A 15691-nucleotide genomic window follows, 5' to 3' on the forward strand; every position below is an offset into this window, starting at 1 on the left:
GATATTCTACGCTTACTTGTACGAATTGCAATTAATTATATTATTCATAACTATGAAAGACTGTCGTTGTTGTTTCAGTATGAGGCTTGGTATTCAAGTACAGTAGTTATCATCTCCAGGTTCATTCCCTAAATAGGTAGTTTGATAGTCCGAGAGAAACATTTTGAGTCACGACGCACACACTGTACAGAAAATGATCATTATTTTAAGCTATCAGCATATTTGTGTCTGTTGATGAATGGATTGATGTAAAGCTAAATCTTCCATCGATTAAGTGTATTTTGATTTCGATGTAATGTTTAGGCTACAGTCATAATCTTACAAGATCAAGTCAAGCTTTTGTTTTCTCTAGAGATTTTTCTATAAATGTTTGATCGAATTATTGGAGATTACATTGCATCAATTTTCTCGTTAAAATTTTTCTTCGCATTCCAGCTGAATTTCCGAAATTTGATATCAACTTTGGATTTATAGATTTTGCAATACCAGCAATTGTTATCCTACGGTAATCACCAACTCGGTGATATCAAAGTGATTAGGCTCATTGATTTTTCAATGACTTTGGTGCCTTACTTTTATAATCAATCAATTACATGAGCAGATACTTTTCTAAATATTAAATATACAACAAGATCAAGCAGCCCTTCCAGACAGATTGGACTTTATTGATTTTAACGAGACAATGAGTTTTATGGAAGGGCTAAAATTGCATCTAAAAGCGGATAGAAAAAGATACTTTGGAGTGTTCTTCTTATCAAATCTATTTTATTGATTCACGATGAAAGTCGTGGAGCCGGCGTAATCTGTACATTTTCCCTTTTACCTTTTATGATCCCAAATATTCTAGTATGTAGTGTATAATTATTGCTCAACAGAATGTTAACGTGATTTGATTACCTGAACTTATTCGTATAATCAAGATATCATGAAAGTTTTAGGGATTGTCCAACTTTTAATGAAATGGTATTGTAGGCACCAGCACTTGCTTTTAATTTAGTTATTGCTCTATATATCGATTGTAATGATAGACTTCGATTTGACACCTTTTTTTTATTAATTATTAGCGGGCTACCATATCCTAAACAATCTGAATTACTAATTTTTATAACTGATAGAAGAGGGTGATAATGCAAACAATAACGCGGTTGAAATTGTTTTGAAAAGGTATTTTTTGGGGGGGGGGCAAAAATGATCATTTTATGACTACCGCATGGATAATTTGTTGGTTAAAGGAATCATTTCTGTCGGCTGGTTTCATAAATTATTTAATAATCTTAGCGGGGGCCGTATTTTTAATCACAGATATATTACCACATTAAATTGGATGAATATTTACGATGAATAAAACTATTAGGATTAATAAGATCTTGTATGGTATAATCTCAAAATTTTGAATATCATTGAAAGAAATTACCCTCCATAGTTTTATGTAATATTCTCTTACATTGCTATTTGTATTCAATTGTTTTCTAGGGGATAAAAGAAAGTCTAGAGACTATCAATTGGATACGGTGTAAAGGATTTGAAAAGTATTTTATTTGCTCTGCTTAAGAGCACCAGCAAAGTGAAAGCAACGAATCAGCTAAAACGTCGAAGTATGGCGGCGCCGCTATCGAAAGATGCGGACGAACAAACTGTGCCGCAATCCATACGTAATCCTTCCGATGGACCTTTACGAAAATTAAGCGTAGACTTAATTAAGACTTACAAGTACATTAATGAGGTAACTTCTGTTCTCAAATTCGATGTGATGTTATCAACTTGACGTAAATAACAATTGTACAACCCTAAGAGGTTTAGATATTGGTAGACGATGATAACCGTGCCATAGACTTTATTATTCAACCCAGATTTGTTTGCTTTTGTAATAAATCAATATCTTAAAACGGTATATTGTTGTCTTACAATACTTTAACAGGTATATTATGCCACCAAGAAAAGAAGAGCTCAAGCAGCACAAAATGAAGGTGGCAGTAGTCATAAAAAAGAACGAAAGTTAGTTAACGATGGTTACGATGACGAAAACAATGATTATATCGTTCGAAATAATGAAGTTTGGATGGAGCGGTATGATATTCATTCTCTCATAGGGAAGGGATCATTTGGCGTGGTAAGTAAAGTTTATCTTAGACTTGATTAAAATTTTACTGTTTAAATTGATTGTATACCTAGGGTATGGCAAATAACTGTATGCAGGGTAGATTGATATGAAGTTATTTTTTGTAATTGATTGTAGGTTGTTAAAGCTTACGATCGACAACTTAAGGATTACGTTGCTATTAAAATTATCAAGAACAAAAAGCCGTTTTATAATCAGGCTCAGATTGAAGTTCGTTTACTAGAGTCAATGAATAACGCCGGAGGGCATGATAATTTTCATATTGGTAAGAATATTTTAATGGCTATTTCACATAAATGAGGTACTAGTTCCGGGTATACTCTTCTATGCATTAACAGCCTATCTTATATTTTCCTTTTCAATGATAGTCCGATTACTACGCCACTTCAATTATCGCAGTCATTTATGCTTGGTATTTGAATTGCTATCTCATAACCTTTATGAGTTACTTCGAAACACGAATTTTCATGGAGTTTCTATCAGTTTAGTACGAAAATTCGCTCAGCAATTATGCAGAGCTTTGTGTTTCTTATCCAGCAGCGAAATAAGTATAATTCACTGTGATCTGAAACCTGAGAATATTCTATTGGTTAACTCTAAGCTTAGTGCTATAAAGATAGTTGATTTTGGTAGTTCGTGCCGATTAGGAGAACGCGTACGTATTTTATCATTACTTGGCTATTTTTTGAATGATTTCATATATTAATAATGCAATGATATCTGGTGATTACTCTAATATGCCTATACTTTCTATAGATATATCAATATATTCAGAGTAGATTTTATCGATCACCGGAAGTTTTACTTGGGATTCCGTATGATCTTGCAATAGATGTTTGGAGCCTTGGTTGTATATTAGTAGAAATGCACACTGGTAAACCTTTATTTAATGGTGCTAATGAAGTAAGTATTAGCTCCATGTCATTCATCTGTCTCGTATTTGATATAAACAGATTCTATTCATTTCTGTTGACGCACGGTAGTATCAAATATAACTTAGTATTAACTATCTATTTGCTGAATTAGTTTGATCAGATTATGAAAATAGTTGAAGTTCTCGGGATGCCGCCGGTATCTTTGTTGGATCGAGCATCTAAAACTACGAGATATTTCGATAAGTTACCTGATGGAACTTACGTCCCTAAAAAGTCGAAGGATTCTAGGAAGGTAAATTAAAAATGTTTTAAATTTGTAATACTGTACTGACATTATAAACCAATAAACTCATTTACTAAGATAAAAGCTATAGGATTTTCTTGATGATGATAGTTTAATTGGACGTACACATTATATAGCATTTACTTTCATGCACGTTTACTAAACGTTTTCTGCACTTTTTTGTCAATAGTATCGTGCTCCAGGATCGGTTAAATTGGCAGACATTCTTGGTGTTAATACTGGAGGTCCTGGAGGACGTCGACTAAATGAGGCTGGCCATACAGTGAATGATTACTTAAAGTTTAAAGATCTAATCCAGCGGATGCTAGATTACAATCCCAGAAATAGAATTCCTCCCCATCAAGCTCAGCAACATTCATTCTTTAAGAGAACTGCAGATGTTGGAACAAGTACTGCTGACGTAGCGATAGACCACGATGTTGCTGAGGAATTACAAAAGCATAAATTATCAAATTTGCATAATGGAGAAGTAAGCAAGGAATATGATCAAATGTCAAATCAGTCATCTTCTGGCTACACTGGACCAAGTAGCGGTGGTAGTAGTGATGGATCATATTCATGGCATCATTCAATAGATGTACAACAGCAACAACAACAAAAATCGCATCAAACGTCAAGTTTTTATTCTAATTATCAAAGCTATTCTAATGATGCCGATCAGACGCTAGTAAAGACACAATTCAGTAAGCAATCGGCGCCGAATTCTTCAAGTAACTATTCCCAAGATAATTATTCTTCGAATTTAGGTACTAAACGCTATATTCCTTCAATTTATGGCAATAACTATTTCAATGGTTATAACAATACTAAATCGAGTAAAAGTTCAAACAATAGCTATAATCGAATAGCCAGTTATAATCCTTTTTCTTCAGAAATAAACGAACGCAATTATCGGTCTAAGTTTACAAGTGGTAATTTACTCTGAAGTTTTACAGCTAATTAATAAAGATTTATTAGTTTTTCAAAATTTTTATTAACATTGTAATGCGTACGGTAACATTGTATTTTCATTTTTTGCAGGCATTAGGTACACTAATTCTACAGGTAATGCACCTCATGATATTGGTCATCAGTCTGATAGTACGAGTAGTTCCAGTAATTCCATCGTAAGAGGACAGCCTTCTAAGAATGTTGTTCGGAGAACTTCTTCATCGGATGGATCGAAATTGCCTGGTAGATGTATCCAACAGATCCCGTCGTGATTATGCACTTTTCCATTGATGGCTTATGTGGCTTTTACTTTAGACACTAAATGTTGGATCCTACTTGGATATAAAATATCGCGAAAGTAGATATTATTTTGTATATTGGCCAATGGTCATGCAAGTTATCTATTCTAGAACCTATACATAGATCATCGATGAAGTCGTTTCAGTAGAGAATTTCTTAATTCATGCCAATATTTTCCGTCATGTGCGACTGTTATGGAAGAAAAAAATATATTAAATTGTTTTACTACTGTACGATTTTATCTTTTAAATTATTTGGGTGTATGTTATTCATTCAAAGATTGTGTAAATGGGACTTTTTTTTGTTTATTAATTGCATATTTTAGCATGATGATAATTCCTGTATAGCGCAATGATATATGATATGCACTGCGCTATGATTGTGGTGGTCATGTTATACATTACAATAGATGAACGATATTAAGTCGGTATTTTGGCAGTTGCATTTATTTCCTGTTATAATATGTATGTAGTAAATACTTCCCGATTATTTTGTTTTATTATTCTGAAAGATCAAATTCAAAGACTTTTTGCTTGTGAAACAAGGTTCTACTATTTGCTTAAAAATATATAACGTCTAAATTGTAATAAAGGATACTTTTATAACTTCGAAGTGGTTTTAGCCACCCTACTTTTAATTTATAGGATTGAGAGACATCAGTTTTATATTGCTTGGCCGAATGTTTTAAATTTGTATTTATTACCTTGTTACTTTGTGTACTACATCGGATTGATGAAATATTGAGTGTATAACAAATATTTCACAGGTTTTTTTAAGAATATTATTCTGTGACTGTACGTAACAATGGAGGAGCACATAATTTTTGCATTTTTTGTACATACATCGTGACTGTTTTGATGAATTTTCAACGTATTTACTCTTGAGGTATTGATAAACTACGACACACAATGCAGTACAATTTACGAGAATTGTGAAAGAATATTTTTTACTTTTTTGGATATACGCGTTATGTACCGTAGTTTCTATTGCTGCGATTATTAATAAAATGTTGAATATCATTTTTCACTCGAGTGCTTAAGAGAGTATTTTGTGGTGTTTGAGCGTTTTTGGTCGACTCATAGACAACTCTACTAATAATATTGGCTTGTTCCAATAATGATTTGTTCTCTTGGAAGTAGAATACGGTAAACATCGTCAAATTGTAGCAGAAATACAGTATTTGACGTACGTGTATAAAATCTTGGAATGCATCACAAAATAGCTACTGTACTGATCAAGGGAAGACTTTTTACTTGTTTTCAAGACTAGCGGGTGATGCTTAAATGCTTTCAAGAGTACCTGTTTCTTATATATACATCAAGAACATCACATTAAGTAATATTTGAGTAGTAAATACTTGTATGATATACCCGTACGGACTGTATATCCATTCAGTAACTTATACGTGTGTGTTGTAAGGAACTAATTTTTTATATGAATTATCAGGTTAGGGTTTCTAATTAATAATAGTTCCAACTATAACAGATTTGTTACTGTCAATTCATAAATTTATTAACATGATTCATATTGCAGGTAGATTTCCACTGTATTTGTAGGTAATTACGAATTCATAGAAGGTTTGGATAGTTGTAGCGAAATTGCTTGAAGTCTTTAACTACGAAGTGTATTGATTGTAAGTACTTGAAAGACTATCGATAATTTAATTTAAAATGAAGATGGACAAACATTTTTTCCATTACAGCGACATTTTATGTGTTCGGATATACGGTTTAACATTTTGCGGAGTAAATCATTTTTTTGTACTGTACAAGAATATATAAGTTGTAATCATGCCAATTAGGCATAAGTCAAGATAAATATAATACTGTTTAGTTAAGCGATATTATTAATTCTTTTACAGCAATAAATTAGTTCACTAGTGGATTAAGCCAATATCGAAATTAATTTTCTCTAGCTTTATAACCGTTGTAATACAATGCTGCTACCTTCTCAATCGCATATACAGTGCAGTTTCATAATTACACTAATAGATCCGTTTCTTTATATTGTATTGTAGAACTTCGCATAATCGATAATCATCTATTGATGTAGATAAATCTATTGTATAGTACTGTAATGATTTTGCGACTTGGACATGATAAGCACCACTGAATTCCAACGTAAAATAAACTTTATTGCTGTTCCAACTTGTTTGTGCATTCCTCGACGTATAACTGCATCTTTAAGTAATCAGAGGTATAAGATTTCAAAGGTAGGATGCAGCCACCCTTAATCTGGACTTCACTTTCATCAGCAACAATCCAGGGAAAATCTTGGTCACTCGTTTGGCGAGGCTCTAATTTTCGAGCATCGGATTCTTTGGTGTAAACAATAATTGCAAAGGAACAATCAGCGGGGTTAGTGCTTAAGACCGCATCACAGACGTTCAGTTTTAATAAGAAAGCTCTTAATCCACTTTCTAAACGTGTCAATAAAGCATCATCTTTCAAATTGGACGCCATTTGAGGTTGCAGTTCAAATACAAATCGTTCTATTGGTCGTTTGGACTTATCTAAAATGACTAAGGCAAGGCAGCGGATAGAATCCGATTTCAACAATGGCTTAATACTGTGCAAAACAGATAAAATGTATTCGTTGACCTGAGGATGGCAAGACATTTGAACTGGTACATTGTATTTTTTTCGTTTATCGAAAATGACAGCAGGATAGATATCACGCATATATAAAATTGTATGGATTGCAACTTCTAAAAATTCACACAAGATGTCGGAGATGATTTCGCTCGTATCCAGCTTTTGTTGACTGCTGTTCGTTGCCATTTCTGAACGCACTCAAGCTTTTTGGCATCAATCTTTGAATATGGAGTACTATAAGAACAAGATCACGTTCAGTGATGAATAATCCCAGTGCCACCGGTTATATAATTAAGCCATTTCGATAATAAGAGAACACACACACAAGGCAACCCAGAATCACGTAAAAATGTTTTACTGCAGTGTGGAGAATTCCCTGCAGAATCTCTAGCTGTATCTACAGTACTGTACACTACTGTACAATGTACTGTACATCAAGCGGTATTACAACGTGAATTGTAAAATAGATGGAGCGACCGAACATGCAACAGCGACTGATAGTTTGTATTCGAAACTTGAAAGAAATACAATTATCCAATACTGCCATAAAAAGTAATCAAAATGTCACGAGCCAATTGCTCGAGGTTGTATTGATCTGTCTGCATGGAATTGGAGCCTAATTGAAAGTCCATTTCTTCACAATTTAAAGATAGAATTTAAGGCCACATTACAGCTGAACATCTTTCAACCATTTTCGAGGGCTCGCCACGCCCCTGTAATCGTGGTCTTTATACAGTACAGTACAATACAGTACAATATACTGTACAGTACAGTACAGTACAGTACACTATGTACTGTACGAGCAGAAAATACTGTAATCAAGATTGTTCCGCGCGGATAACCAGAGAGACGGACTTTTTAACTTCAATAAGGCCGTAAACGTCGAAAAATGGCTACGTAGCAGTTGACTTAGAATGGACCTTCTGTGTCTGTTTTCGAAATCATTGGTACAAATTTAAATAACATCTATGACCTTATATAACCATTTCTATTTCCAAGCAGAATTTAGTAACGGACGGTAAGATTGAACGTAATATTACTTACTATTAATTTAGGAAAAAATCAGTCGATTTAAAATCGATCGTCTGTATACTAAAGTACTGTCATAATGAAGTGTTTGAACAATATTGGGACGAAATGAAGCCGAAAATGTCTGTCCGTCCAAGGGTGATCAGTCTACCTTCGCGTACATCCATACCAAAACTGACTCACACCGAAACACCATGTTTACGCATGCACCTTAGTGCCACTGTCGCAATTCACTGTCAACACTGGCATGGACTTCCAGCTCTCTCTGTGAATTACTTTAATGGGCGATTATATTTTATTTATTATTGAATATCGGATTGAATTAAATTTATTAATATAGTATAGTAATGACGGTGGCACGGGGAATTTGTTCAGGCTGTACTTACTAGTGTGTATATATATATATACAGTAATCAATATCTGCAGTTCAGTAATGTACGTACAGTAAACTGGAATAGCTGGTGGCTGTATTAGTATTGGAATGGAGATCCTGTAATATCAACTATCGTACTCCAAAAATGAGAAAAGGCTCTCAGTTAGAAAGGCTGGCCAATCTGTTGTGACAAGTGGCATCCATCCTGTCTACTCATACGTAGTCCATTTTACTATTTCCCTTCTCATTTGGCTACGATTTTGTACGCTTTTTATTGTCGTTTTATCCAGTGATGAAATCATGCACATAGAATTTCACCACACCCTTCCAACACGCTAGTGTCATGGACTACGAAAAGAAGACCTGGACTGATCACTTTCGGCTTAATCTCATTCAAATATTGTGCCAAACGCACCTCGTTATGTCCGTATTTTAGTATGGAGATTCGATTGATTTTAATCAAACTGACTGATTTTTTTTCCAAATGAAGTAATATTACTATTTACGTCGAATCTTATGATCTGTTGCTAAGTTTTGCTTGGAAAGAGTTGTATAAGATCGTCGATGTTCTTTAAATTAGTACCAGTGATTTAGAAAACAGACACGGAAGATGGATACTAAGTACAGTAATCCTTCTTCCATGTTGACGGCCTCATTGGGTAAGAAAAGTCCGCCTATCTGAGGGATTGATCGGTCAAGGTCTTCTTCTAGTACTGCCCCACCTCGCCTCCACGCCGGCAATCCGTCATAGTACTAGGGGAGTAGTAATACTTGCTTATGATTAATTTGTAGTGAAACCGTATCTCTTTCTTACTGTTCATCGTCAAAATCGGATAAATAAATTTATTATAGAAGTTTATAATACTGTACTGTAGACAACGGAATAGCATTTCACCAAACTTTAATTCTCACACTTGCGGCACATTGCCCGAATTATCAAACACTTCGTGAGACAAGAAGTGCATGATTGAGAACAAAGTCTTTGGGACAGTAAATTACGCATATCTACCGCTAGATAGCAGTACTTCTTTATGCCAATAAAATTATAAAATAGTTTAAATTAAATAATTCATATAACAGAGTGAGTTGTCTCATTACTTACTCGCTTAGTATATTTAGTATTATTCTAAAGGGTAGCATACTTTTACCACTTACGGAAAATCATTCAGTATCTGCAATAGGAACGGTCTTCAGGCTTGCTACTATGCAGCATTGATTAAACAAATACGTACATATGTCTGTTGTCCTTTCGGCGCCTATACAACAAACAGAAACATTTCTAGTACTTCCTCCATTGGTATCGATATACTGTTATTTCTCGAAACGATCCTGTTATTAATAACACAATAATTTTCGGTTAAGGAGCTCTCGTGCCTTACCAAAAATGAGCATATAATAAATAATAGTAACAACAGTAATTCCCATAATAATATTTATTTACTGAAAGTATATTGAGCTCATATTCAATGGAAATGATTTGCATTTAATCATTTATCATTTATTCTCCAATTCATAGAATAAAAAATAAAAGTCAAGACCTTGTGAAACTGTAAATGAGCACCCATGAAAAGGTGCTACTACGTGCAAGTACAGTATGCCACCGCATTCTAGACGAATTGAGAACATTACTATACGAGTATTTGACAGAATAATCTCGAAGACAAGACGCAACTTTGTATGGCACTTAGGATGTACGCGATCTTCCATCTAACTGAAAGCTAACAAAAAAACGTGCTCGTCAAGTTCCCATACCTGAGTACATTATTTAAAACATAACTTACTCTATGGGATCCTTGCAACAAGCGAGATCACCTCCATTGGAAGCAAATTACTTTGTGCAAATTAAGCAAACATGACATGTGGAGAGGTGAAATCACGTGCACGTAGAGGTCATCGTTATTTGCATTCTGCAATGCCTTTTTAGCTAGTCTACTATGTAGTTTGCAGAGTACAATTTCAACTGCATCAAATCAATTTTTAAAATAAACAAATTTCCTGACGGTTCCTTAATTAATACTTATTACTGATATCTATTAGACCACAGTTAAAGTTCCGTGATAAAAATAATAAAAAATTAAAAATGCGGATGATATTTTTGCCAGCTCAACGTTAAACCATACTTGCAGTTTTACCAAAATGACAATAAATAAAAAATAATTGAAATTACTAGAATAGAATAGATATAATCATTCCAGTAATATATCATGAGTTTGATGAGATAAAAATTTTAATCTTGAAACAGCGCGATGAAATGTTATAGGAAATGCTACCGGTAGAACATTTGAATGATAATTAATATAAATTATTATGTAAGACGAACAGTACGCTATCTGTCTTTAAGCATTAATCTTGTTGCAAAGCTAATTAGGATTCAATGTGTTGACATCTGGTAGTTTATTGGAATAATGACTTCTGAGCATTATTGACTGCGTGTTTTTGATCCCAATGTCCTCAAACTTGTTGCAAGACATCGATATGTTTGAAATTATTCTCACGCCTTTACAAAATCAAGCATAGTAAATTGCCAACGGTTTGCTAGATGTCGATAGAATTTCTACGAATTGCATGACAATGTTATGTTGTCTCAGCGATTCTGCAGTTACAGAACATTTTTACGTTAATCTGCAATGCATCGTGTTGAACGAGGGTAGGCGTAGTACAAATCTAGAGTGTTTTACATACTATCGTAGTTTAAATGATTGAAGAAAGTTGAATAACAACTCAACCAACTGTATCTAATAACAGCAATGCTGTTATATAGTCATTGACAATAAATGTAAACACATAACTAGCAAGTATTAGCTGTCCATAGATGAGCTTATGCTTTCTTTATTGTTATTTAAGAAAGATACCCATTAAATCATGCCCGATACGTTATTTACCTATCATTGCATAAAATAAAATCATACAGGAATCTTTCGTATACAAACCATGCAGTATAAGGTAACAATGATAATTAGAATTGATCTTAATTAAAGTACCCATGGTCTAATGTATGTACAATTGTCTATAGCAGAGATTATGACCTTGACATTATGCACATAAATCGAATTTTTTTCCATTATGTACTTTAGAAATATCACGATCGCATAGTAAGCATATTGCCATATATATTAAAGTAAACTGGCAATTGATACTAGGCACTACAAGCAGTAAATCTTATATTCCATGATATTCCAGAGATTGTTATCGTTTGCAACTTACTAATGAAAAAAAAAAAAAAAAGCAATGCAAACAGGTTTTAATTTTATGTACTTCATAGAGCTATATCTAATCTAAATGATCTCATTACGTGCTAATAGTAATTCTTATTCAGCGTCAATGCTATACTAGGTTACTCTTCCCTCTTTGAGACTAAGGCAAGCTCTACCTCGAATTCTTATTACCATTTATACGTGTAATATGTACGCATTAATTATCGTACTTTGAGAGAAATCATTGCCTTTTTTTAACATTGTTAAAAAATAATAAGCTAATATCAACGGAAGAACGCACTAGTATACTCGTATATACTAGTTTATAAGGATCAATGCTCTGCTGTCATCGTTTGTGTGTGCTGTGTATTGAATAGCATATTATAATTTAATACAATCATTAAATAAATACTGCTTGAAAGTAAACAAAAAAATTTTTTTTCAAACCTATTTATACGGGCCATTATAGAATTTATTCATTATACATCGATGAAGGTGAACGATGGCTGACAACAACACTGATATGGAAATAAATGGCAAAGAAACCATCGAAAATCAGAAAGGACGCCGATTAACTAAACTCCAGGCTTTTTTAAAATGGTATCTAGCATTCGGTAAAAGTGTCTTAATTATTCTTATACCGATTTTATTATTGCCCTTGCCTATTGTCGGACAAAGTCGAATTGCTAGCACAGCCTATGCAGTTATTATTATCGCGTCCTTTTGGGTTTTGGAGTTAGTGCCGTTAGCTGTGACAGCTTTACTGCCGATATTTTTATTTCCAATCTTAGGAGTACTACCATCGAAAGATGTCGTACCCAATTACTTTAATAACACCATTGGGCTATTTGTAGGCGGATTAACTGTAGCAGTAGCTATCGAGCACACTAATTTTCATAAAAGAATTGCTTTGTACGTTTTAGTCTTACTAGGTGCAAAGCCGCACTTTTTATTTTTGGGCTTTATGATTGTCACAGCATTTCTATCTATGTGGATTAGTAATTCAGCTACTGCTGCAATGATGATACCAATCGCAACCGCCGTCATTAGTGAATTATCTAAAAATGTCAGTACTGATGATAATAACGAATCAACAGTAGAAAATGAGGATAAAGATGGTGACCAAGCGATTCAATCAGGTACTTCCATAAAACAGAAAGAATTGTTACGACGTAATTCCAACGATTTAACCGTACAAGTTGCAGCCTCGGGCGAAGCAAATAGCGACGATGAAGGCTCAATAACGTTTAATCGAGAAAATAAGCCTGTCTTAAGTAAAAAGAAGTTTGATAAAGTTGTTAAGGGCTTAATTCTGTGTGTTCCTTACGCAGCTAATATTGGTGGCATAGCGACATTAACAGGAACTCCACCTAACTTAGTGTTAAGTGGAATAGCTTCAGATATGTATCCTAAAGCTCCACAAATCGATTTTGCCAGATGGTTTGTCTACGGATGCCCAACGATGATCATTGTCTTATTTGTCGCCTGGTTGTGGCTAGTATTTTTCTTCGCTTATGATGATCACAGTTGGAGAGGTATCATTCGTTTCTTCACTTGCAATCGAGTTTATAGGCAGGAAGGACCGGATAGATCGTGGGATACAGCTAGTGCTAGGAAAGTAATACAGATCGAGTACAAAAAATTAGGTAAAATGACCTACCAAGAATGGGTTGTTGGCATCTTGGGTATAGTACTTGTTCTTCTTTGGTTAACTCGTAATCCAGGTTTTATTCCCGGTTGGGCAGCATTATTTCCCAAAGGTTATGTCTCCGATGCTACTTCAGCTATCTTGATTGCTTTTCTTCTTCATATGATCCCTGATATACCACCTTGGAAATATAACTTTTTTAACCCTCCAAAACGTGTAGGAAGAATTTTAACTTTTGATGTAACACAACGTAATTTATCATGGAATGTTATCCTCTTACTTGGTGGTAGTTTTGCCCTTGCTAAAGCATGTGAATTATCTGGATTATCTAATTGGCTAGGCCAGCAAATGAATGTCTTCTCTAGTCTAGCTCCGTTTTTAGTCCAATTATTAATTTGTATTATTATCTGCTTTCTTACCGAAATTATGTCCAACACCGCGACAGCAACCATCTTTCTACCGTTAGTTGGCCAATTGGCGCAAAGTATGAATGTTAATCCTTATTATTTTATGTTACCAACAACTGTAGCAGCTTCCTTTGCTTTTATGCTGCCGGCTGCAACACCACCTAACGCCATTGCCTTCTCGAGTGGATATGTACGTAGTATCGATATGGTCAAAACCGGATTAATGATGAATTTTATTGGAATACTTATTTTGGTAGCTATTACGAATACTTTGGGAATCGCTGCTTTTAATCTGTCACATTTCCCTGAGTGGGCATATAGAAATGCCACTCTAACCACAGTAGCACCTTGATTAACTGCAATTGTTGCAACTACATACTTTACTTTGCAATTGCGAATTAACTGTAACATTCCACTTGATTAGTTTAAATGCAATTTAAAAGTTAGGAATTTTATCAATTAGAAGATTGAAATATTTAAGTTACAAGTGTTTATTAGTTTAAGAATCGATATACTTGAAGTTCTGCGAGCTCGTGTCAAAAAAAATTTCATTGAAATTGTTTAGGCTCTCTATTGTAAGAGAAATTATAGTTATATTAGTTCTATTGTATCGAATTTATTTCATTTCCATTTAAATTTTGATGAAAATTGCAGTTAACTGTGGTAACTGAGATGATTTCTATGTTATTACGCATACATATAATCTCATTGATCAACCTTAAAGTCTGTTTCCGCGTAATTAGTAAGTAACAATATATACCTTCTCTCGATCTACCGTCTTATCGTATGAACTATAGCACTATGAGGTATAAAAATTGAAAATGTTGAACAAAGGCATTAAATGGTCAAGTTTTTCCCTTATGCGCATTAACTTGCATATCTCTTATCTGATCGATTTGAGCAAAATCTTACTACTTCCTGATCTCTCAAAATTGCATAAAGTACCAATCAATTTGAGAGCTAATACTCTTCAGGTAAGGATTGGGTTGCAACACAGAATTAATATGGATTTAGGCGATGCAAGCTTTTATAGACAGAGTTAGTCACCGGGACCTGTGTTGAATAACATTGCTAGTGATATCATCGAGCTAACATAATTAGCCAGTTAATGATCTGCAATTTAGTATTACAGGCAAGTTTAAATTTCTTGTTGATGCTATGCTTGAGTACTATGAAACACTGATAGAACAGCTAGGTAATATAAACATTGGGCGAATGTATACTATAAGAAATGAGTGTAATCAAGGCTACCAGCGTTAATATTAGGATGATTTTTAGGCTTAAAAGATACGTCAACATTATCATACCGTATGTAAATTGTCAATCATCAAGATGTAGAATACCAAGGGTCTATTAAGATCGTTAACATTTAGTTTGAAGATCGATAAAGATGAAGAAATAGAGACTAATTATAGCTTTTGTAATTGTAAGGGCTTGTCACTATAATATGATTTTTCTCTCTTACAGAAGCAATTAAAAGTAGTCATAAAATTTCTATAAATGAAATTTCTTATAAGGATTGATAATAAACGATTACATTTGCAGTACTTTAACGAAATGGAGCTAAATTTATATCGCAGCTATTGTGATAAATGTATATTTAATGCGATTGAATTAAATACAGACAAAGTCCACGAGGCAGATTCTTTAAAATTCATCTTGAAAGCTTGCGATTTTGAATATTATTGGAATTTTCAATGAGCTAATGCTGCTATTTCATTCCTAAAAGTAAATTAGTTTTGGAATATTAACAGCCAATCAATCTTAAAGGCAATATTGCAACCTAAGTATACAGTAACATTGATGGAGGTACTAGCTAAAACATTGACAAGTAATTTATTAGCAACATATGGATTCAATAAAACCTTATATATTTTTTATCGTCAAAATCTGTAGTCGATTGCTAATGCGGGCTTAT

At 33.9% G+C, this 15691-nt stretch overlaps 3 protein-coding genes across 3 annotated transcripts; 2 read left to right on the top strand and 1 right to left on the bottom strand.

Annotated features, from left to right (window-relative positions):
* Nucleotides 1-1597: 1597 nt before the first annotated feature.
* On the top strand, nt 1598-4501 carry TRIADDRAFT_64191 (uncharacterized protein; the record flags this gene model as incomplete). The annotated part of the gene is made up of 8 exons (XM_002115475.1): nt 1598-1723; nt 1919-2110; nt 2237-2384; nt 2488-2774; nt 2876-3022; nt 3146-3286; nt 3468-3981; nt 4319-4501. The coding sequence occupies 8 exons, from the start codon at nt 1598-1600 to the stop codon at nt 4498-4500; spliced, it is 1737 nt and encodes a 578-aa protein (XP_002115511.1). The 3' UTR covers nt 4501.
* A 2159-nt stretch (nt 4502-6660) lies between these two features.
* On the bottom strand, nt 6661-7308 carry TRIADDRAFT_59526 (uncharacterized protein; the record flags this gene model as incomplete). Its single annotated transcript, XM_002115586.1, has 1 exon — nt 6661-7308. The coding sequence occupies one exon, from the start codon at nt 7306-7308 to the stop codon at nt 6661-6663; it is 648 nt and encodes a 215-aa protein (XP_002115622.1).
* Nucleotides 7309-12334: 5026 nt separating this feature from the next.
* TRIADDRAFT_12696 (uncharacterized protein) lies at nt 12335-14092 on the top strand (the record flags this gene model as incomplete). The annotated part of the gene is made up of 1 exon (XM_002115476.1): nt 12335-14092. A coding segment is annotated over one exon (1758 nt), but the record flags the coding sequence as incomplete, so codon positions are not given.
* Nucleotides 14093-15691: the final 1599 nt, after the last annotated feature.

This window comes from Trichoplax adhaerens, genomic scaffold, assembly GCF_000150275.1.
Source record: "Trichoplax adhaerens TRIADscaffold_11 genomic scaffold, whole genome shotgun sequence".
In the NCBI taxonomy this organism is placed as follows: domain Eukaryota; kingdom Metazoa; phylum Placozoa; class Uniplacotomia; order Trichoplacea; family Trichoplacidae; genus Trichoplax; species Trichoplax adhaerens.